This window comes from Nipponia nippon, unplaced genomic scaffold (genome assembly GCF_047370975.1).
Source record: "Nipponia nippon isolate SJK-2023a ecotype South Korea unplaced genomic scaffold, ASM4737097v1 scaffold_4, whole genome shotgun sequence".
Classification (NCBI taxonomy): Eukaryota; Metazoa; Chordata; class Aves; order Pelecaniformes; family Threskiornithidae; genus Nipponia; species Nipponia nippon.
In genome coordinates this window covers 34,525,245-34,546,804 of record NW_028262358.1, presented here as the reverse complement: position 1 = coordinate 34,546,804, position 21,560 = coordinate 34,525,245, and the positions used below count along the sequence as shown (strand labels likewise).

The 21,560-nt window shown below is 58.8% G+C and overlaps 2 protein-coding genes across 12 annotated transcripts in view; both read left to right on the top strand.

The window, feature by feature from the left end:
• The window catches only part of SLC29A1 (solute carrier family 29 member 1 (Augustine blood group)), a 35,067-nt gene extending 20,852 nt beyond the window's left edge, over positions 1-14,215 (top strand). For 7 of the 10 annotated variants that reach the window (XM_087777429.1, XM_087777428.1, XM_087777430.1 and 4 more), the window contains 12 exons: positions 6,938-7,020; positions 7,536-7,617; positions 7,876-8,039; positions 8,268-8,407; positions 8,616-8,750; positions 8,925-9,022; positions 9,396-9,486; positions 9,614-9,705; positions 9,850-9,958; positions 10,232-10,317; positions 12,302-12,501; positions 13,142-13,386. In XM_087777429.1, the coding sequence (XP_087633555.1) occupies positions 6,992-7,020; positions 7,536-7,617; positions 7,876-8,039; positions 8,268-8,407; positions 8,616-8,750; positions 8,925-9,022; positions 9,396-9,486; positions 9,614-9,705; positions 9,850-9,958; positions 10,232-10,317; positions 12,302-12,501; positions 13,142-13,253 (1,338 nt within the window). In that variant the 5' untranslated portion in view covers positions 6,938-6,991 and the 3' untranslated portion in view covers positions 13,254-13,386. Of the gene's footprint in view, positions 1-5,266; positions 5,290-6,013; positions 6,175-6,937; positions 7,021-7,535; positions 7,618-7,875; positions 8,040-8,267; positions 8,408-8,615; positions 8,751-8,924; positions 9,023-9,395; positions 9,487-9,613; positions 9,706-9,849; positions 9,959-10,231; positions 10,318-12,301; positions 12,502-13,141 lie in introns of those variants that run through there. The other 3 variants (XM_087777434.1, XM_009475083.2, XM_087777435.1) reach the window with 3 other exon arrangements.
• A 519-nt stretch (positions 14,216-14,734) lies between these two features.
• HSP90AB1 (heat shock protein 90 alpha family class B member 1) lies at positions 14,735-21,560 on the top strand. 2 transcript variants are annotated; one of them, XM_009475080.2, is made up of 12 exons: positions 14,735-15,472; positions 15,564-15,710; positions 15,901-16,107; positions 16,390-16,549; positions 16,753-16,886; positions 17,390-17,707; positions 18,133-18,298; positions 18,487-18,677; positions 18,954-19,101; positions 19,362-19,630; positions 20,079-20,412; positions 20,963-21,560. In XM_009475080.2, the coding sequence occupies exons 2-12, from the start codon at positions 15,564-15,566 to the stop codon at positions 21,070-21,072; spliced, it is 2,184 nt and encodes a 727-aa protein (XP_009473355.1). In that variant the 5' UTR covers positions 14,735-15,472; the 3' UTR covers positions 21,073-21,560. The 2 variants fall into 2 exon arrangements, 1 of the variants encoding a protein (XP_009473355.1); XR_015708997.1 differs by lacking the exons at positions 14,735-15,472; positions 20,963-21,560 and adding an exon at positions 19,748-19,859 and having other exon boundaries at positions 20,079-20,216.

The following is a 21,560-nucleotide window of genomic DNA, read 5'->3' as shown; positions in this document are numbered from 1 at the left end:
CATGAGCTTGGTGTGAGCCTCTGTGCCTGCCTGTAGTGGGTCATCCCCCCTCCCCTTCCCACCTCTAGGCAGCCCCTGGAGGTGCTGAGAGCTGCCTGGAGGCACCATCCGGGTCCTGGAGGTGGTTTCTGCCTGTTTTTGGAGGTTTCTTCAGGTGCATTCAGTGGAGCCCTGAGCAAATCCCTCCCTCTGCCCTTGGGAGAAAGGGTCTTTATTTTTCTATATTTCTAACTAATGGAGCCCAAACCTAGCCCTGCAAAAACATGCCTCCTTCCCCAGCCTGCCGAGAAGCAGATCAGGGTTGTGGCTTGGAGGGGATGGTCTTTTCCCCTGGGAACAGCGGCCTGAACGGGTGCCATCAGGGAAACCAGCTTCTCAGAAGAGCCCCTACGAATCCTGTCTCTGCAAACAGGCTCCTCAGAGCAGCTTGTCTCTCCTCCTCTGACACCTCCTCAGAAATGACGTCCCGCCTTAGCTCCTGGGCCCCCGGGCACCGTATCTCGTCCTGCACCCCCAAACCACCAGCCCTGGAGCAGGCGACAGCTCCAGTATTTGCGGGGCTTTTTCTGCCTCTCCCAAGGCTGCGCCGTCCCCACAGTCCCGTGGCTGAAGTGACCAGGAGCAAGGGTCTGGGACCAACCTGCCCTTCTGGTAAGCTTCTTGCTGTGACATTAATGTCCCCCCGCAGCGTTTGATGGGATGCTGAGCAGGTGCACCCATCTCTGCTCCAGGGGGTTGCATGGGTGCCTGGAGGGGTTTTCTCTGGTCCGGGGACGAGGTGTGCCCGGGCTTGGGCACTGACTACATGCTGGGGAGGGAGGTGTGTGTGTTAATTGGCCAGTGATATGTCAGGGCTGGAAACCCACTCAGCAGCCCTGGTGGGGAGGTGGACGCCCACAGCCTCATGGGACTCGGTCATGGGTGGAAGAGTCCCAGCTGCGTTGCCTGGGGGAGTTTTATGGCTGGTTCTGCCCCATCACTGCCTGCTCCCCTCTCCCTGGTGGGGAGACGGTTCAGGGATGGCGCTGGAGTCCCACCAAGCCCTGGGGAATTTGCTGCCGAGCCGGGTCACTTTACCTGCCAGGGCAAGGGCCCCTTGAGGGGCCTCTCGGGGCTCCTTGAACTCTCCAGATAAGGGACTTTGCAGCTGGCTGGTGTGCGCAGTTCAAAACACGCTGTGGGGCTGAACGCTCCCCCCGCGCCACCCGGCAGCCGAGATGACGGCCAGTGGAGGGTGCTGGGAGTGGGGACGGCCTCCATAGCTTCTGCTCTGCAGGGAGTTGCGTGGTGGCTGCGAGTGCCGTAAGCCTGAAGGCAGAGAGGGTCTAGAGCTGCCTCTCCTTTTGCCAATGGAGGCGTGGAGGGAGCAACGTGAAGGAGGCTCAGGGTCTGGGACGCTTCTCAGGGAGGTGCTGAGGAGGCAGAGCTGCTGCTCATGGTGTGGAAACCTCTGTGGGGTGAGGGTGCTGCACGTGCTGCCTTGCAGGAGGTTTCTTCTGCCTGCCAAGCCCTAGTGAGGCAGAGGGGTTTGTCTGCATGCAGTGAGGCAAGGGGGGAGGCAGAAATGCCCTCGTCCCGCTGCCTCGCCGAGCTCCCTCCTCAGGATGCAGGCATGAGCAGCGCCGGGGGAGCGGGTGGTGCAGCAAGCCCGTTTGCAGAGAGGCAGGGCTCAGAAGGAAGAAGAAGAAGAATAATGGGAAGTGGTATCAGCTCTCTGAAAGAAACTGCTCACAGACGACATCAGGAGTAGGAAGCCTGCCACAGTCCGTTGGAGGGAGAGGGGATCGGAGGAAAAGAGGCCGTAGCAGAAAAGCCAGATGAAGCTTTTGCCTCTCTGTCTGCTCCAGAAGAGCCTGAGCAGTTTCTTCCACCTTCTTCTGGGGGACTCCTCAGAGCAACCGCAGAGGATAGGTTAGAAAGCAAAGCTAAACAGCAACAAATCACGAGGGCAAGGCGATGCCCACCAAAAAGAAAGGGAGGGTGAATGAGCTGGCTGTCACGTGTGGCCTCTAGTCATTCATTCACAACTGCTCCGGCCCTTGGGGACTGGGAGGGGGGAAAGATGTGACGTTCATTTCTAAGAAGCGCTGGAGGGAACTTCAGGGAAAAGCTGATGGGTGAATCTGCTGCGTGTCCTGGGCATCTGTGCAGGGATGGGGCCCGTGGGCAGGCGGGGAGGCTCCTGCCGAGCGGCCCCCAAACTGGGGGAGTGCTTCGTAGGGACTCTGGGCTCGTGGCGCCCATGCTGCTTCCCAAAAAACATTCAACCACGGCTTTCAGCCCAGTTTTTAAGGAAACTGGCTGGTCAAGAGGGAACATCCTCGCATGGCTCTGTAATTGGTACGAAAACAGGAAGGAGGGTGTAGGAGTCAGCAGTCAGCTTTTGTGGTGGAAGGAGACCGCTGCGTTGGGTCCCATGTTTTTTCATCGCGTTCGTGAGTGACCTGGAAAGGGAATAAGCAATGAGATGACAGGGCTTGCTGAGGCGATTGGATTACTCAGGTTCACAGGGACAAGTGCCAGCTATGAAGAGTACAGATGACCATTACAACACTGGGAGGTAGGCAGACGAAATTCAGTTTAGATAAATACCAAGTGATAGATGAGCGGGGGGAGAAGCCCCAGATCCACAAACAAGATTACACACTGAGCTGGCTACTCTCAGCAAGGCCTGGGGGTGTTCGGATAGCTCAGTGTGCATAAGAACACATCAGATCATCTTTGTGAATGACAATGCAGAAACAAAGCAGGAAAGCCTTGTGCCGCTCGTCAAATTCACTGCTCATCCCCTCACAGTCCCCCTGTGCCCCCAGCCCCAGCATCTCTGGGTCGAGGGGAGCCGGGGAAGGTTGGGAGGAAAGCAACAAGGAGGACCGAAGGCGTGGAGCTGTGCCTGGATGACTAAGTGAGCTAGAATTTCTCTGTTTGGAAAATGTGCTGTGGGGTGGATACAATCCAGGCCCATAAAGCCATGGCTGGCATGGAGAAGCCACTCCAATATTCATCCACCCTTTGACAGCGAGGGCGAGGGAGCCCTGGCCGAGGCCCTGTGTGCGGGGAGAGATGCTGCCCTCGCTCAGGGGCTCCCGAGTTAGAGGGAGAAGCAGGGATTTCACAGAAGCAAAACCCGCTGCGGGCTACAAAACACACGAACAGCATATCCCTCCCAGCTCAGAGGCTGGGGGAGCAGTTGGGGAGTCAGTCTGTGCCTGTGCCACTCTTTTACCCTTTCTTGGCGTCTGCTTTTGCCCTCTGATAGAGACAAGCCTTTGAGCCAGACCAGCCTCTGATTTGACCCAGGGTACCTGCCCTTATTTTGGGAGGGCTTGCATTTTTGTCCCAACACTGTGGTGATGGTGCACAATCACGCACACTCATACGTCTTGTGAAATACAAGCACGTGTCCTTGCAGCCGGTGGCTGAAGGTGGAGGCAGGCAGGACGCTGCCCCGGAGGCTGGCTCCCCGGACCCCAGCGCAGGGTAAGAGGACCCGCGAGCAGCGTGGTAAGAGTTCAGGCACGCACAAGGAATCTCATGAAACGGGCGGTCTCGGAGTGTTTCCCATCCTCCAGCTGAGTCACGGCCACCAGGGCTTCATGTGACTCGCACACCCGTGCTGGGCTTGTTCCCTGCCCGCAGGTAAACCCCGACGGGCCTCCAGATCAGCCTTCCTGCCAGGAGGGCTCTGGTGTCACCCAGGGGGGCGAGCGGATGGAGGGGATGGGGGAGGCCTGGTGAGGCACCTGGCCCTGCCCCGTCTTGGCCGCGCTCGGAGGAAGTGCTGACCTTATCCCTGCAAAGTGATCCCCTACAAGGGGCGGCCGGAGGACGCGGGGTGCTCACCATTGGGCCTGCTGGCAGCCCCTTGTCTAGGGACTGCAAGGGCAGTGCTACGGCTTGGTGTGGCGTAAAGGGCTTTTCTTTAAAGAGCTGGTGTTTCTGGGTATAAAACCATAGCGTGTCTACCCGGCACCTCGAAATTGCACTTGAGTGTAAAGCCAAGCATGCTCTGTGCTCACCTTTGGTGAAGGCAGCAGAAGCAGGAAAGAAGGCGATGCGTGGGAAGGGAGAGGTAGGGACGTCTCCGAAGCCCGGTGACAAATGGCTGCCTGCAGGCATGGCTGTCCTGCAGTGCAACTTCTTCTGCGGAGGTTAGGTGGTTTTGGTGACGGCTGGCCCTGCCGTGGGCTCCCAGGGCTTGGCTGGCAATGGGACTGCACGTGGCCCAATACCGCAGACGTCACTTAGCGTCTGTCAAGGCCTTTGTATGGCGTGAACTGGCAATTAAAATTGTGCCATCTCTTGTTTATACCAGCTGAGAGGCGCTACCATGTAGTTTGTGAAACCCACTCCTTGTTATCTTGCTCCTTCCTCTTACACATCGCTTCGGAGGGGATGAGATGGACCGCTCTACGCCCAGGAACAAAATGGATGTCCTTACGCCAAGGCCCCGCGTCACTCCTCCTTTCCCCTGTCCCCCAGGCTGTGCAGCCACCGAGCTGGTGGCCGGGCTAAACATCAGGAGGCTCCTCCGGGAGGTGGTTAGGGCTGTGCTGCACCAGCCCAGTGGCTGGCAGGTGGCTTCTGTCCCCCGGTCCCTTACGGCAGGGCTGCTTTCACCGTGTGGGAGCAGGGTTGCCACCTGTTGCTGGTGTTGGTTCGTGTGACCTTTTCTGTTTGTTGTAGGGTTGTTTGTAAGAGCCGGCGGCTGGACGCGTTTCCTGCCGTAATGAGTGCTGACCTGTGCACCCCTTGGCAGGCACCAGCTCTTTGTGGAAAAAATTAGAAGGCACTTAGCGAAGTGAGACAGAAAACAAACAGAGCAGGCAGGAGGCTGCAGCTGGGCAGCCGGGCAGTGCCCGCCGAGAAGATCGGGCTCCTGACGCAGGGATGTGGGCGCTCTCCGGACGGAAGCAAGAGGCGGCCAGGAAAGCAGCATGGCGGAGCAGCATGCAGCGCCCTGCCCTGGCACCCCCCGATCCCCGATCCCGCCCTGCCTCCTCCCTGTCGCCCCTGGCTCCTGCCACCTCCTCCACGACACCCTTCCCTTCCTCCCTTCCCTGGGCACCGCGGATGGGCGCCTGGGCAGCGGGACCCGGGCCGTGTGCCAGCTGTGGTACCTGATACCTCTTCTCCTCCTCCGTGGATGCCGCTAGACACACATGGCCCCAGCCCCCGTGACTTGAGCCTGACGCGCACCCCCAAGAGCAGGGGGGTGCGGAAAAGGGGGGACTGTGCCACCTTCAAATACGCTGAACACGGGGCTTTCCTTGGCTCTGTCCTCCCCAGGTATGTCTGTGGGGTTGGTCCGTGCCCCTGTTTCTTGGGACACCGATGTGACCCAGTGCAGGCCTGGCAGGGTGGCTGGGGGCTTGGCTAGGCAAGGGGCAGCGTGTTGAGGGCTTGCTGGGGACCTGCTGGGGGAGCTGGGCTTGTCCCGCCTGTTTGGGGGAGAGATCTGTTTGTTCGGGACCAGCAGTGGCCCCGGCGGGGTTTCTGTGTGGGAGGGTGTGGCAGTCATGCTTGCAGATCCCCCTGCTAATCCTGGGTCAGGGCTTGGGGCCGTCTCCTGCCCACAGAGGCACTGGCAGGCTGCCGGGAGGGGACTTCGGGATGTTTTCTCTGGAAGCCGGGGTGGCTCACAAGGGCAAAGCAGGAGCTGTCACACCCTGACGTGTCTGCGTGGGAAGGCAGGGGAGTGTCACGGGGTGGCACCTGCCAGGTTGGTGGGTTGCAGACATACCTGTCAGCCTGCTCTGGCTTTTCCAAGCACTCAACGGACTTCCCAAATCCCTCTCCGCATCCTGCCGGCTGTGTTTCGGCTCCATCATAGCTGTAGGCTCCCCAACCTGCAGCACCACACTTGGGGGAGGAGGCGAGCTGTGCCCAGAACCACGCAGGCACCTGCGACAAGGGACAGGCTCCGCCGCCTTTAATACACACCGGGGCTGGCAGGGACTACAGATCCCAGCATGCTGCTTGCTGCCTGCCTGCTCCCACGCCCTACCTGGCAGAGTGCAGGCAGGGATGCTGTAGCCGGCAGTGGTGCGGTGGGCTGAGGGGCATGCCCCGAGGGGGCTGGGGGCTCAGCGCTGGCAGCCCCGCTGCAGATGAAGCCCTGGGAGAGGTGCTGGAGCACCCCATGCTGTGCCTCCCGGACTGGAAAAGGACAAGGCAGGCCTGCGGCTGCTCCAAGGCGGCTAATCCCGCTCTGACCCAGGAAGAGATGGGGGGACTGGGGGGGGGAAGGTCCCTTCTCGGGGGTCCTGGGGCTGCGTCTGCGGGGAGGGCAATGCCAGGGGCTGGGCAGGTGGTGATGGGGGAAAAGGAGCGGCGGGCAGTGGGGAGGGGACAGCGGTGCCAGGGACGCCCTTGGTTTTCCAAGGTGGCCCAGGAAAGGGCTGCGAGAGCCCCAGGGAAGCGGGAATTGGAAATGGGGGGGTTTGCTTGGTTCTGGCCAGAGAGGCTGCTGAATTAAATGTGTCTTTTGTGCCACCGTGCCCCAGGCGTTGGAGGGAGGTGGGGAGGGCAGCGGGGGCGGACACAGCCCGCTGTGCATATGCTTCGCTCACAGCCCCAGGATTGGGGGCAGAGAGCTGCAGCCTCACAAATCCCTTAAGAGCCTGCCGCGGAGCAGCTGGGCAGCCGGCACTGAGCAGCCTGGGCATCTCAGGAAAGCGGTTTCCCTTTCAGAGGGAAGGCTTGGTGTCCCCTGGCTAGCAGAAAAAAGCCATGTGTCACAGCCTGCAGCTGAAGGGCTCTGAGCCACAGGTTTCCAAAGCTGCTGTGCTGTGCTCTTGCCATTTGCCGGCTCTGTGTGGCTCCTGGTACTGTGGAGCACTTTACCCAGTGGCACAGCCAGGGGGTTAAAACCAGCACTGCTCCTGCCTGGCCTGCGTCCCTCGCTCCCCCATAAAACCCTCTGTTTGCTTTCCAGACGGAGAGCAGCCACGAGACTTGCTGGGACCTGTGCTGACTTTTGCCGCACAAGATGACAGCAAGAGACGGGCCCCAAGATAGGTAATGCCGGGCTCTGGTGTAGGTGTGGGGGCACATCCAGGATACCGGGAGGTGAGGGAGGACAGGGGCACCCAGCATCTGGGGGACCCCCCCTCCTGCTGCTCACTGGGCTACTGAGCTGTCCCTTCCCCTAGATGCTCTCTGCGTCAGCATTTCCATAGCAAACAGGCTGTAAACGGTCCCCGGCGCTGGGACACGCCTGGGGAGCGCGACTCCCTCCCAGCTCTGGCGACGGCTGCTGTGCATCTGGGCGCCACGTGCTGAGGAGCAGCCAGCCTCCCCCTGACTTCGTGCCCTCCCGGGGAGGGTCTGCCACGGCCCCTCTGCGGTGCCACATCTCCTCCGGCAGCCCGGGCTAGCAGGGGCTGTGGGGCAGGGACAGGGACAGGGCAATAAATTTAATCCTCCCTCCTCCTCCTGGTGCCTCCCGCTGTGGGGTCGGGGACAGTCAGAAGCGATGCCCGTCCCCTGCCCTGCCCAGCATGTCACTCCAAACTGCTCTGTCCCCTCTGCAGGTACAAGGCTGTCTGGCTGATCTTCTTCATCCTCGGCCTGGGAACGCTGCTGCCATGGAATTTCTTCATGACCGCCAGGGAGGTGAGGGCTTCCCTCCTGCTGCTGCCCATGACACTAATCATCCCCTGTCACGTCTAGGGACCATGGTGTAGGTGTGGCAGCATGGCATGGCGTAGAGCCCCCGCGTTTGCACGCAGGAGACAGAAGCGTGGGTGACCTGGGTGGGATGAGTGGAGCGGAGGTGGCAGGAGGGCTGGGCATGAGGCCACAAGGGTGGCCTGAGTGTGCCGGGGGGAGGCCTCGCAGCACCTCGGCCCCACCAGGCTCCTTCCCTCGCAGTATTTCATCGGCCGCCTTGCGGACCTGGAGATGAGCCCCCTCTGGAACCAGACCGGTGCCTTGCCCCCCACCTACCTGCAGGCCATGTTTGACAACTTCATGACTCTCTGTGCAATGGTGCCCCTCCTCATCTTCACCTGCCTCAACTCCTTCATCCACCAGCGGTGAGCCTTGCCCCATCCTTGCCCCTGCCAGCCCCCATAGGGCCACCCAGCCCTGGCCCGTCCTCCTGCCCCAGCACTGAGCCAAGCCACAGCCCGTTCAGTCAAGTCAAAGGCAAAACACTGGTCTCCTGTGCTGGGGTTTGGCTGGGATTTCCGTGGAAGAGCTTGGCCCCAGCCTCACAGGCTTTTTGGGGGGTGGGTTTTCCTCACTGAGACCCTTTCTTGCAGGATTCCTCAGCAGATCCGCATCTTGGGCAGCCTGGTGGCCATTGGCCTGGTGTTTTTAGTCACCGCGATCATGGTGAAGGTCGCCATGGAGCCTCTTCCCTTCTTCATCTTTACCATGATCAGCATCATCTTCATCAACTGTGAGTGAGGCAGCGGGGGGAAGGAAAGGGGCACAGCCCCATGCATAGGGCTGATCTTTCTGGGAGAAAAGCATGAACCTCACTGCAGGAGAGCCAAGGAGGAGGGGGAGCTGCCTTGTCTCAGAGGGCGGGGGCCTTGGCTCCTTGCAGAGGTGCAGTCCATCCTTGCCTTTGGTTTCTCATTTCTGCTCATCTTTCCCCTTCGCAGCCTTTGGTGCCATCCTGCAGAGCAGCCTCTTTGGACTGGCAGGGCTCCTGCCTGCCAGCTACACAGCTCCCATCATGAGCGGGCAGGGCTTGGCGGGCACCTTTGCCGCTTTGGCGATGATCTTCAGTATTGCCAGTGAGTAATCCCTGCCCTGCGGGTGACAGGGCCTTCCCAAAGCACTGCTGTCAACAGGATCTGCTGGGGTCATGCTGTAGGGTTGGGTGGGAGATGGCAGCGGGGCCTCTGCTCCTCTCAGCCCTCGTCATCTTCTTCCTTTCCCTCCCCCCCCCCACCTTCCTGTGCTCCCAGTTGGTGCCCAGCAACCTGAGAGCTTCATCGGTTTCTTCACCACGGCCTGTGTGGCGATCGTGCTGGCAATCTTCTCCTACATCCTTCTGCCTCGCATGGTGAGACTTTGTTGTCCTGGTGGGGAAGGGTGTGGGGACATGGGACCTTTGCTCATCACAGCACAAGGACCATGGCCCACTAGCACCCCAGCCTTGGCTCCTGCCAGCCTCCACCTCCTGGGTCAGGGCAAGCTCTCCCCTGTCCTGAGGGAGCTCTCTGGGATACTTCCCACCTCACATACCCCAGTATCCTTGGGGTACTGTGGAAATGAGCCCCTGCCTGAGCAGAAAAGCATCAGTATTGGACATAAGTGGAAGGAATACTTTGCCCATATTGCCTTTGCCCATATTGCCCATATCTGCTATTACCACACAACCCCTGACAGCCTTCTTTCCTCATGCATGAATGAGTTCTCCGTGGCTCTTCCTGCAGGATTTCTTCCGATACTACTCCATGAAGGACAAGACAGAGTACCGCGTGTACAATGCAGAGCTGGAGACCAAGAGAGACCTGATTAAGAAAGGTGAGGGGCTGACAGGAGGAAGAGAAACGAAAAAGAGGAAGAGCTGAGAGGAAGAACGAGACAGAAGGACTAAATTAGATCTCAGCTTCTGGCGTCTGCTATGCTCTACTTGTGTCTCTCCCTGCAGATGAGCCCAATGGGATGGAGCAGAATAACTCAAAGGTCATCCCTATCCACAACCCTGACGAGAGACCCTCGGTCATTGCTATTTTTAGGAAGGTCTGTGAGTTGCCAGCAACCCCTGCCCTCTCCCTCATATCAGGGGTTGGGCACAGGTGTAGGAGAGCATGGGGAGAGGAGACCAGCCCTGCACTGGTCTCTTGCCCTGTGTTTGGTACCAGCCTCTTTCTTTCATCTGCCTAGCTCTGGGTCATGGCTCTGTCCGTCTGCTTCATCTTCACTGTCACTATCGGCGTCTTTCCTTCCATCACAGCTAAGGTGTCCACTGTCCTCGGAGAGGGGAATGGATGGGGTAAGTGTGGCCAGGGATGGAGTGGGTAGGAGGAAACCGTGAACAAGGTAAATGGGAGAAAAGAAAGAGGGGCTTGAAGTAGTAAGTATGCCTGAGGGGAAGAGGAAGCCACTGTGCATGATGGTTTGGATGCAGACACTGGCCTGGCTGGGAGACCATTCCAGCCCTTAGTGGGAAACCAGGAGGACCTAGACCTGAAAGATAGTCTCCGTGCAATTGGTGAGAGAGCCGGGGGCACCCTGGGCTTGTCAGTGACCTTCACCCCTTCTGCAGGTCTCTACTTCATCCCTGTCTCCTGCTTCCTGCTCTTTAATGTCTTTGACTGGACGGGACGGAGTCTTACTGCCCTCTTCACATGGGTAAGCATGGGGCGGGGAGCAAATGCCCAGGCAGTCTCGATCCCCAGGCCCCTTGGCCACGGCTCTCACCGGGGCTGCCGTCCATGGCTTGGAGCAGGAAGGAGGTGCAGAGCTGACTCCTGCCTTGGCTTTAAGTCCTAAGCAGAGATTTATGGGTCAGAGCCGAGAACCACAGTGTTGTCCTGTCCTCCTCCAACCCCTCTTTCAGCGTGGCTTGGATGAAGCTGCCTCCTCCATTTCAGCCTCTTTGTAAACAAACCTTCACTCCAGCTATGCAAACAGCCAGGCAGGACGGCGGCAGCGAAAGAGGGTGAAAAATAGGGCAGCCCAAAATAAAACCTCTGGCCTCTGTACAGGACACAGCTGCTTTAAAGAGCCTTGTCCTGGGAGCAGGGCAGAGCCGTGCCACATGGGTCACAGAGCTGTCCCCTGCCACCTCCCCTTGCTCTCATCTCCCCTGCCTGGCTCAGAGCTGCTGGGGCTGAGCGATGGGAGCTGTGATGGGGGTGGGTGAGGAAGGGGCTGTCCTGTCTGTCTCTCTTCCTGCCCCTTCACCCACCCCCAAGCGCCGTTTCCCCCTGTATTGTGTAGGCTGTTTGTTTAGAGAAGCTCCTCAGCACCACACGCCATGGGGCCTGGCTTCCCCACAGCCTGGAGCTGCTTCTCCCCTGGCCATCACTGCTGGCTGCTCTCAGCCTTGGCCACAAGCCGCGTTGCCTGGTGTCCAGGCCGCAGCCTCCATGGTGGGATGACCCAGCAGGAGACATTTCCAAAACAAGGCTATGTGGAAAGTCTGACTGCATGTGGTTTGGGCCTCATTTCCCTGGTTGGGGCCCCGCTCGCTCCTTGTCTCCTCCTCAAGCAGGAGAGGCTGCTGCTCTTGCCAGTTTGCCCACAGACACGGCAGCTGGCCTAACCCCAGCTTCCCCCCGTGCTCATGAAGTGTCCCGTGGCTATGCCAGCCCAGGCAGCTCCCAAGGCAGCTGTGGGTCTCTCCTGACCCCAGACCAGTGAGCCCTGTCATCTGCAACCCTGGCACCCCACTGAGGGGACCCCAGATGGAACCAGGGCCGTCTCGTACCAGGGGCTGCCTCGGTCCCAGCTGCAGGGACAACATAAGGGGACGGTGCCTCCTTCTTTGTCCCAGCCTCACGTGTCCAGGGACTCTGTTAGGATCCAAGGAGACCGTAACTCAGTCCATGCCTTTCCCAGCACTGTCCGAAACGGCCCCAGCATAATCCCTTTCCCAGATAGCTGGATCTCGCCCCGCTTGGCTGGGGGATGGCGTAGGAGGCTGAAGAGCTGGTTAAAGCCCAGTTTGCAGGCCCTGAGGTGCCAGAGCAGATTTACCTCAGCTGGCCTTGGCCTGGTGGTTCGCTGCAGGAGGAGAGTGAGTGACCGTGCACAAGGCTCTCCTGCCTGCCTGTTGTTTCCAGCAAGGGCTTAGCAGCTGCTCACAAGCCCAGCTCAGTATTTTGGCTGTAGTGCTGCTGCTCTCCAAGTCAGCTGGGACAGGACTTTCAGACCTAGTAGGACCTCCTTACCTCCTCCTCACGGCCTCAAGCTGCACCAGGGGAGGTTTAGGTTGGGTATTAGGAAAAATTTCTTTACTGAAAGGGTAGTCAGGCACTGGAACAGGCTGCCCAGGGAAGTGGTTGAGTCCCCATCCCTGGAGATATTTAAAAGACGGGTAGACGTGGTGCTTGAGGACATGGTTTAGTGGTGGACTTGGCAGTGATAGGTTAACAGGTGGACTCGATGATCTTAAGGGTCTTTTCCAACCTTAACGATTCTATGATTCACAGCAGGTAGCGATGCTGAGGTTTGTTGCAGCAGAGGAAGTCTCTCGGCAACTTTGCCACCTCTGTGGCTCCTCCGCAGCCCTGGCGCAGTAGGGACAGCCTCTGTATAGTCCCTGCCGGCACGCCATGGGATGGGGGATGTTCACTTCTCAGCTGCTCAGTGGCCTGTGTTTTTCTCCCAGCCCGGGAAGGACAGCTGCCTCCTGCCAGTGATGGTGGCCCTCCGTGTCATCTTCATCCCTCTTTTCATGCTGTGCAACATGCAACCCCGTAAATACCTGCCTGTCGTATTCTCTCATGACGCCTGGTACATCACCTTCATGATCTTCTTCTCCGTCTCCAATGGCTACCTGGCGAGCCTTTGCATGTGCTTCGGGCCCAAGTGAGTAAGAGCTGGGGTCAGGGGAAGGGTTGGTTCCACCCCGGGATGCCAGCCCTGCCATGACTCCTGGAGTCTGGCTCTGCCCAGCTCCAGCATCTGGAGAAGGGGATGCAGGCATGGAGGGGAATGGCCACACCACCTCAGGGAAGGCAACCCCAGTGTCTCATCTCCCAGCCTTGAGCCTCCTTATCCTAGAGATGAGGAAGCTGTTGTTTGGGCTCCCCGTTTCCCCCACCTACCACGCCGGGGAAGGGGCCGGCCGCAGCGGGGATCTGGAGGGGAGCAAAGTGTGGCACAGCGCCCGCAGCAGGATGAGCAGCCTTGCCCAGTGCAGGAGCACAGGCAGCACGAGGACCCCAGCTGGGGCGCAGCCAGGCGGGCTGCGGGGCGTGGGGGCAGGAGTCGGGGAGGGGTGTCCCTGGTGCCGGGAGCTTCAGGGCAACCTGCCTGATGCACTTTTTCTTTTCTTTACGAGCCTGTAATGTGGAGGCAGGCTCTGGAGCCAAGGTGGATTTGCTCTTGCTTGCTATTCCTCAGCTTTTGGCTCCTCTGTGGCCTCCTCCCATCTCTCTGTTGAACTCGCAGCAGGGCATGGGGCAGGCATCCCTGAGGATGAGTCTGACGCCTCTTTCTCCCCTAGGAAAGTGCTTGCCCACGAAGCAGAGACAGCTGGAGCCGTCATGGCCTTCTTCCTGTCGCTGGGCTTGGCCCTAGGAGCTGCTGTCTCCTTTCTGATCCGAATTCTCGTCTAGCAGAGGCACCCAGGGGGTGCAGGGACACCAAGAGACGGCTCCGCATTGAGGCCCTGGACACCTTGGCACCGTGGGGAGATAACACCTCACGCCTGCCCCTGCCAAACTGCACTGCCATGGCAGACGTTACACCCAGGGATGGTTCCACTCCTGCAGGGTTGGCCTGGCTCCTGCCACGCTCGGCTGCGTGATGCCTTCAGGCGTACGTGCCTTCTCCTTCCCCATGCTGTGTGTGTGTGTGTAAGACCCCCGGGATCTCGCAGAGGTCCAGCCACCTCCCACGCTGCATAGCTTCCCCAGCTCAAAGCCAAAAGCCATTCTCAGCCTCCTCCTCTCTGACAGAGTTAAAGGCTGGTGTCCAGTGTTATTCCCTCTCTTGCCCTTGTCCCCAGGGCACCTAGGGTCTTGCTCTCCGCTCCTCTCCTGTGTTATTCCCTCTCTTGCCCTTGTCCCCAAGGCACCTAGGGTCTTGCTCTCCGCTCCTCTCCTTCCAGGAGGTCTGGAAACATCCCGCGCCACTTCTCCTGCTGGTGAGACTTGCAGACAGGGAGGAGAGCCCCAGCCAACCTCACCATCCCCACTCCCTCCTAGGCATACATCCCCCTGCCCAGCAGCATCCCAGGGACATAGGCACCCATGTCCCACATATTTTAAGAGCCAACCCCGTGGCTAGGCCGAGGGAGGAGGAGGTCTCCACACCCCACCTTCTCCCCCTCTCCTTTCCTTTGTTCCCTACTTTTTTTTTTTTTTTGTGCTTCTGCCATTGTTTTCTTTCTGCCCCCTGGTTGTGCGACAGGCGGCAGCTGCAAGACGAGAGGTGGCAGCTCCCTTCCAACCCAGGCTGCCTTCCCCGCCTGCCTGGGCTGCAGGGGGAAGCCTGACCTCTCCCTTGGCTTTCTCATCCCTCGTCTGTGTAAATGTGTCTGTACAGTTGCCGTTTTCTATAAAAAGACCGAAACGCCCCTTTGGGTACGTGTGTGTCTCCATCGCCACAGGGGAGAGGGCTGCGGAGCGGCAAGGGCTGAAGGGAGCAGGCATCGCCATTTCCTGGGCATCCCCGGGGTCCCCCGATAGGTGAAGCATGTGCATACCCTGCAAAGACAGGCCCCGCGGCTCTCTGCGACGGGGACAGACAGGGCCAGCATGGCAAGGGGGTGCTCCCAAGGGACCGCTGGGACCTCTGGTAAGGAGGGGACGCAGCTGGGCGTTTTGAGGTGCGGTGACCCGCAGGGCAGCTTTCCTTGCGCCTGGCAACAGTCCGAGTGCCGCCTCCTGCTGCTGGGGGGGGAACTACACCACCCTGCCAGGGGGCCTCCACCCCACACACCCCGCCTCTGCCCCACATCATTGACAGCCATCACCCCCTCGGCCCCAACAGCCAGAAATTGTAGGGCCCGGGTCCCCTCACCCCACCTCCGGCTTCCTTTGCCGGTCAGGCCTGTGTGCCCCAACAGAGCGGATAAGGCATGAGCTTTATTTTATTGTCCTTCCAAACACTGGCTTCCAATGGGGAAAACGGGCCTGCTTTGCCCTCAGACCCTGACCCGTCCCCTCCATCTTGTCCCCTCCTCATCCGCAGGGCCCCTGGTTACACCGGGCCTCAGGAGGGCCGAGCTACACGAGCCTCGGCCTCCGGGGGAGCCGTGGCGTGGAGCTGGGACAGCGGGGACCCCCTGGGGGTTGCGCAGATCCCCGGTTCCCTGTCCAGGCCCGGAGGGAACCGGTGCAGCACCGCCGGGGGCGATCCCTCTGGAAACCTCTGGAAGCGGGGATACCCATCACTACCACTCGCGACGGTGCTCTTCCGCCCGGAAATAGTCCCCCGCCGGGGCTCCCCGCCGCCCCTCGCTCCCTCCCGTCCGGAAGCGGGCTCAGCAGCGGCACGGAGCTGTGGGTTGCGCTCCCGCCTCCACTATGGCCGCCGCCGTTAAACGGCAACACCTATGGGCCCCACACGGCCTTCCTCCGCGACGCCCGGGGCGGGGAGCGGCAGCGGGGCTGGTCCGTACCGTGTTCGACGGGGTAGACAGAAGCAGGTGGGATAGGCAGGGGCTGGCGGGGAGGTGCGTTCATGAGAGTGGTGGGGGCCGCAGGTTTGAGGCAGGACCCAGGGCCGTTTTAAGGCGGAAGGAGACGGCGGGCAGTGCGACCCCCCCGTGCCTATAAAAGGCGGCCGGTGGCGGTTATGCGTCTTTTGCCGGTCTCTGACGGCCGACACGGTGAGGTCCCTGCGCCGGTCTGGGTCCGGTCGGGCCCGGTTCCCCCGCTGCCCCCTCCCCCCGGTGCTATCGGCTTGCGGTTGCTTTGCAGATGCCTGAGGAAGTGCAGCACAGGGAGGAGGATGCGGAGACCTTCGCTTTCCAGGCGGAGATCGCCCAGCTCATGTCGCTCATCATCAACACCTTCTACTCCAACAAGGAGATCTTCCTGCGGGAGCTCATCTCCAACGCCTCCGACGTGAGCCCGGGCCCTGCTCGCCCCTGCGGGGGCGGCCTCCTTCCTCTGCCGGGGGGCTCGGGGGAGGCTGATGTCCCTCCGGGGGTGCCCAGGGAGCGGCCGGTGCCTGGGCGGCCCGCGAAGCTCTTGCTGGGGGAGGGAGGCGGCTGTTGAGTAGGGAGGCTGTGGCGAGCATCACCCTCTCCCCTAGGCTCTGGATAAGATCCGTTATGAGAGCCTGACAGATCCCTCCAAGCTAGACAGCGGTAAGGACCTCAAGATCGACATAGTCCCCAACCCCTGGGACCGCACGCTCACCCTGGTGGACACTGGCATTGGGATGACAAAAGCGGACCTCATCAACAACCTGGGCACTATTGCCAAATCTGGTACCAAAGCCTTCATGGAAGCTCTGCAGGTGGGTTGCCTTTGGCTGCGTGGGTTCCCTAGGGCCTGGGCCACAGGCTTTCACTGGGGTATAACGCCAGCCCTGCTGCCTTTTTTGCTGTGGGAGCTATTGGCCTGCTGGAGTGTGCTCCCTCACCTCTCCAGCAGCAGGGAGGAGCTGAGGGTAGGGCTGGCTGCCTGTTGGTGCTTGCCCCTTTTTCTCCGCATGCTGACCCAGTTCTTTGCTGCTGTGAATCAGTCGCAGACATCTCCCTCTCCTCACTGGTCCATTAGGCTTTCTCTGCTTTCACAGGCTGGCGCAGACATCTCCATGATTGGGCAGTTTGGTGTGGGTTTCTATTCTGCCTATCTAGTGGCCGAGAAGGTCGTTGTCATTACCAAGCACAATGATGATGAGCAGTATGCTTGGGAGTCGTCAGCTGGGGGCTCCTTCACTGTCCGGACTGACCATGGTATGTGTTGTACAAAACCAAGTGTATTTCTCTGCTAGAAGCACCCCTTCTCCTGGTGATCCCTAGAGCTGGGCTGTGTTGTCAGTCACACTTGTTAATGTGAGGTGCCAAGTAACAGTTAGGCTCAAGGAGCTGGTCTCACTTGCTCTCTGCCCTTTAACACTATGCCTTGAAACGCTAACGTTTCTCTCCCTGCACTGTAGGCAAGCCCATTGGACGGGGCACCAAAGTGATCCTGTATTTGAAGGAGGACCAGACAGAGTACTTGGAGGAGCGGCGTGTCAAAGAGGTGGTGAAGAAGCACTCCCAGTTCATTGGCTACCCCATCACGCTCTATGTATGTAAGAGAAGGACTGTGGGCACCCACTGGAAAGCTGGAGGCAGGGGTGGGTGGTGTTGCAAGCAGGAGCCCAGAAAAGGGCACAGTATGGTCTCTTTCCTTCCATAGCTCCTGGCTGCTGGGTATTGAGCAGTGGTGCTCCCACCTTCTGTGGCCAGAGGTGATTTGAGGCTGGGGGCTTACTGGAGGTGGAGGTGGTATCCAGCCATGCTTTTGGCCTGTGATCTGTGCAGCTGGAGGTCAACTAAACCAGCCATGGAGGGAGGAGGGTTTCCTGCCCTTTGCCTCATCTTCTCAGACACAGCTTTTGGTGGCATGAGCTGTGGAGGGACTCTGAGGGCTGGTTTCAGGAGAAGCCCTAGTTCCAGGTGTTTGTTGAGCCTTGTGTTATGTCAGGACAGCCATTTCTCTTATCTGGAGCAAAAGGATTCCTGGTAATGGTTGCTTGGGGCTAAACCTGATCTCATGGCCTTGACTCTTCCTTGCCTCTTTCTCTACAGCTGGAGAAGGAACGTGAGAAAGAGATCAGCGATGATGAGGTAGAGGAGGAGAAAGATGAGAAAGAAGAGGAAGAGCCAGCATCCAAAGATGAGGAGAAACCCAAGATCGAGGATGTGGGCTCTGATGAGGAGGAGGAGGAGGGAGACAAAGGCAAGAAGAAAAAGACCAAGAAAATAAAGGAGAAATATATTGACCAGGAGGAGCTGAACAAGACCAAACCTATTTGGACCCGCAACCCTGATGACATCACCCAGGAGGAGTATGGCGAGTTCTACAAAAGCCTCACCAACGACTGGGAGGACCACCTGGCTGTCAAGGTGGGTGCTGGGCCACCCTGGGAGAGACAGAGGGCCCCTTCCCAGCCCGTACCAAGAGCCACCACATGGTTGTGCCTCAGTACAGGACTGAGGATTCCCAGGCTGCTCCGTGGTGCCTCAGCCTGCACTGTGACTCCCATGCAGGTGGTGGGGTTGGCAGTGCCAGCCTAGAAGCAGGGCAGGAGGGTGTTGGGGCTCAGAGAAGCATGATTCCTTCATCCAGGCCTGCTGGATGCCAGAGAGCCCTGGCATATAAGGGGCAGTGGGGCTGAGGAGGGGGAAATGCAGGCTGCTTGGATGCTAGAGATCCTGCTGTACCGCCCTGCCAGCCCGAATGCTGAGGAACAGCAGTTCAGCCTGCCCGCAGCGGGCCTTGGGGGAAGGGGTAGCACCATGGCAGCTGTTTTTCCTTCCTGGTTCCGCAGCACTTTTCCGTGGAAGGGCAGCTGGAATTCAGGGCCCTGCTCTTCATCCCACGCCGTGCCCCTTTTGACCTCTTTGAGAACAAGAAGAAGAAGAATAACATTAAGCTGTATGTGAGGCGTGTCTTCATCATGGACAGCTGTGACGAGCTCATCCCTGAGTACCTAAGTAAGAGCCCCTTGCCTCCCAGTGCGGAGCAGGGTCCCCCACAGCCTGTGGTACCGCTCCCAATACAAAGCAGCTGGCTGAGGCACTAGCTGGTGTGGGCGTGCAGCAGTCAGTGTCTTAGTACTTCTCCTCCTGTGATGAAGCTCAGAGCTCCTAACCTGAGTCCTGTTTTCATTTTCCCTACTCAGACTTCATCCGGGGTGTTGTGGACTCGGAGGACCTGCCTCTGAACATCTCTCGTGAGATGCTCCAGCAGAGCAAGATCCTCAAGGTGATCCGCAAAAACATTGTGAAGAAATGCTTGGAGCTCTTCTCCGAGCTGGCAGAGGACAAAGAGAACTACAAGAAATTTTACGAGGCCTTTTCCAAGAATCTGAAGGTGAGCTGGGTACCCTGTACCTGGAGGAGGGAGGGGCTCCTGACCTGTCTGCCTGAGGAGCAGGCTTGTCCTTGTGCCATGTCTTCTCTGTGTGGGTGTTAGGGTAGAGGGGGTCTTGCAAGGGCCCCAGAGAGCCTTTGTGGGCAGCTGGCCCCTCTGGTTGCCCTAGGCCCAGGACTCAAATGGTTAGGGGATGGGCAGATGGCTGTGCCTCCAGGGTGGCCAAGTGCATGTAAGTCCCATCCTGGAGACTTCATGCATCTCTTCTGCCCCCAGCTGGGCATCCATGAGGACTCGACCAACCGAAAGCGCCTTTCGGAGCTGCTGCGTTACCACACGTCCCAGTCAGGCGATGAGGTGACTTCACTTTCAGAGTATGTGTCCCGTATGAAGGAGACCCAGAAGAGTATCTACTACATCACAGGTGAGCCAGAGCTCCTCTGTGCCCTAGTGAAATGGAGGCAGGCTACCTGCCTACCAGCCCTAACTTAAAGCAGATTTTTCCAGGTGGGTCCTGCTGCCTTCAGCAGGCCCTCCCTGCTGAATCACAGCCCATCCCTGGGGGCTGGGGAAAGATCACCAGGCCTAGAGCCCCGGCCCCAGCCCTGGCTGCTAGGGGCTCTGAGCGACTGGTGCTGTTTTTCCTGCTCTTACATCTTGGTGACATCTCATTTCTACACCCAGGGGAGAGTAAGGAGCAGGTTGCCAACTCAGCCTTTGTGGAGCGTGTGCGGAAGCGTGGCTTTGAGGTGGTGTACATGACGGAGCCCATTGATGAGTACTGCGTGCAGCAGCTCAAGGAGTTTGATGGCAAGACACTGGTATCAGTCACCAAGGAGGGGCTGGAGCTGCCTGAGGATGAGGAAGAGAAAAAGAAGATGGAGGAGAGCAAGGCTAAGTTCGAGACCCTCTGCAAACTCATGAAGGAGATCCTGGACAAGAAGGTGGAGAAGGTGAGATGGGCAGGGAGCTCAGCCCGGGGCTGTGTCCTGGGCTGGAGGGAGGAGGGCTGGGCCCTCCGCGATGCAGGCAAGGGCCCCAGCTCAATGCATGCCTCTCATCTCCTGCAGAGGAGCCGCTAAAGGAGACTGGAGGTCCCAGCATGCACTGCACCATCTTGCTCTAAGCAGCCAGGCTGCAGATGAGGGGCACTGACCCAAATACGTGCATTGATGGGAGAGGGTAAGTGCGGGAAACACGCAGTGGGTGCTGAAGGTGCTGGCTGAGCTGTCCAAACTGGTCTATGCAGCAGTTCTGGAGCTGCTTGGAGGATCTCTGCTTGCTTTGGGTTGTCCCCAGGTGAACCTGGGGCAAAGACATTGCGTATTGTGTGTGCTGTGGCTGGGCCCAGTCCAGGGCATATGGGGACCTTGCTCTGCTAACCCTTGGCTACATTGGCAGGTAACTATCTCAAACCGGTTGGTCTCATCTCCTTGCTGCATCGTCACCAGCACCTATGGTTGGACAGCCAACATGGAGCGCATCATGAAGGCTCAGGCGCTGCGGGACAACTCTACCATGGGCTATATGATGGCCAAGAAGCACCTGGAGATCAACCCTGACCACCCAATTGTGGAAACCCTCCGCCAGAAGGCTGATGCTGACAAGAATGACAAAGCTGTCAAAGACCTGGTGGTGCTACTCTTTGAAACTGCTCTGCTGTCCTCTGGTTTTTCCCTGGAAGATCCCCAGACCCACTCCAATCGTATCTACAGGATGATCAAGCTGGGGCTTGGTAGGTGCCCATGCAGCTTCTTGGGCCCGGAGCAGGTCCCAAAGCAGGTTAGGTGGGCAGGCTGGCATAGATGGAACTGTCTTGGGGCAGGGGGGAGGCCAGTAAGGCAGCCATGCTGGTGGGATGTGCGGAACTGGCTGTGTAAGGTGGCTAGGGGCAGGTGAAAACATAGAACAAGGTACTTTAGGAGGGCTCAGGGCTCTGAGTGCACTGTCCTGTCCTCCACAAGGCCAGGAGCCGCCACCAGGCTGCTGAGATGACAATCTGAGGCTTTTATTCTTCACAGTGAATGTCAAAAGTCTGCCATGAGAGATGCGACTTACCTGGTGAAACAGCTTGTGCTTGCACCTAACTTATTTCTCCGAACTGGCTTTTTTAGGCAAAAGTGTAAACGAAGAGGTGCCGTGGCTTGGCATAACTACTGGATGCTAGTAGCCCTGTCCTTCAGGCTGTGGGCAGGAGTCACCCTTGGCTCTGGGAGACCCTGTTCCTCTGGGATCACTTGGTATCACTTGGAGGCCTCACCTCTTCCTTTCTTCCCCTCTCCCAGGCATTGATGAAGATGAGGTGACTGCAGAGGAGCCCAGCACAGCTGTCCCTGATGAAATCCCCCCTCTGGAAGGAGATGAAGATGCATCCCGCATGGAAGAGGTAGACTAAAGTAGGAGGAAGCCTCTTCCCTCACCTGCCAGGCCTCTGCCCCACCTCATGTCTGTTTAGGAGGGGGTCTGCTCCCACCAGCTGCTAGTGACTCCTTGGTGCTGTCTCTTTTTTTTGGATTTGATTGGTTGGGGCTTTTTTTTTTTGGTGGGGGCAGGAGGGCATGATTCCCTGTTTGTCAGTAGTGAGTGATTCAGGCAGCCCGAGGCCTGTCTGTTCTGTGTCTTTCTGCTTGTGTAGGAACAGCTGATGGGGAGTGGAGGTGAGGAGGTATCAGGCCTCCCATGTCTCCCCTCCATGGGGTCTCCCGTGTTCCCAGTAGGCATCAAACACTGCCCTTGTTCCATCGGGGTGGAAGAGCCCTTCCTCTGAGCTGCTGCCTCCCCGAACCCCCAGGGTGTAGGATATTGTATTTCGGTTGGCTTGGTTATTTTTTGATTATTTTTCTGTTGCTTTGTTCTACTGGAATTAAAGTATCAAAGAACGTG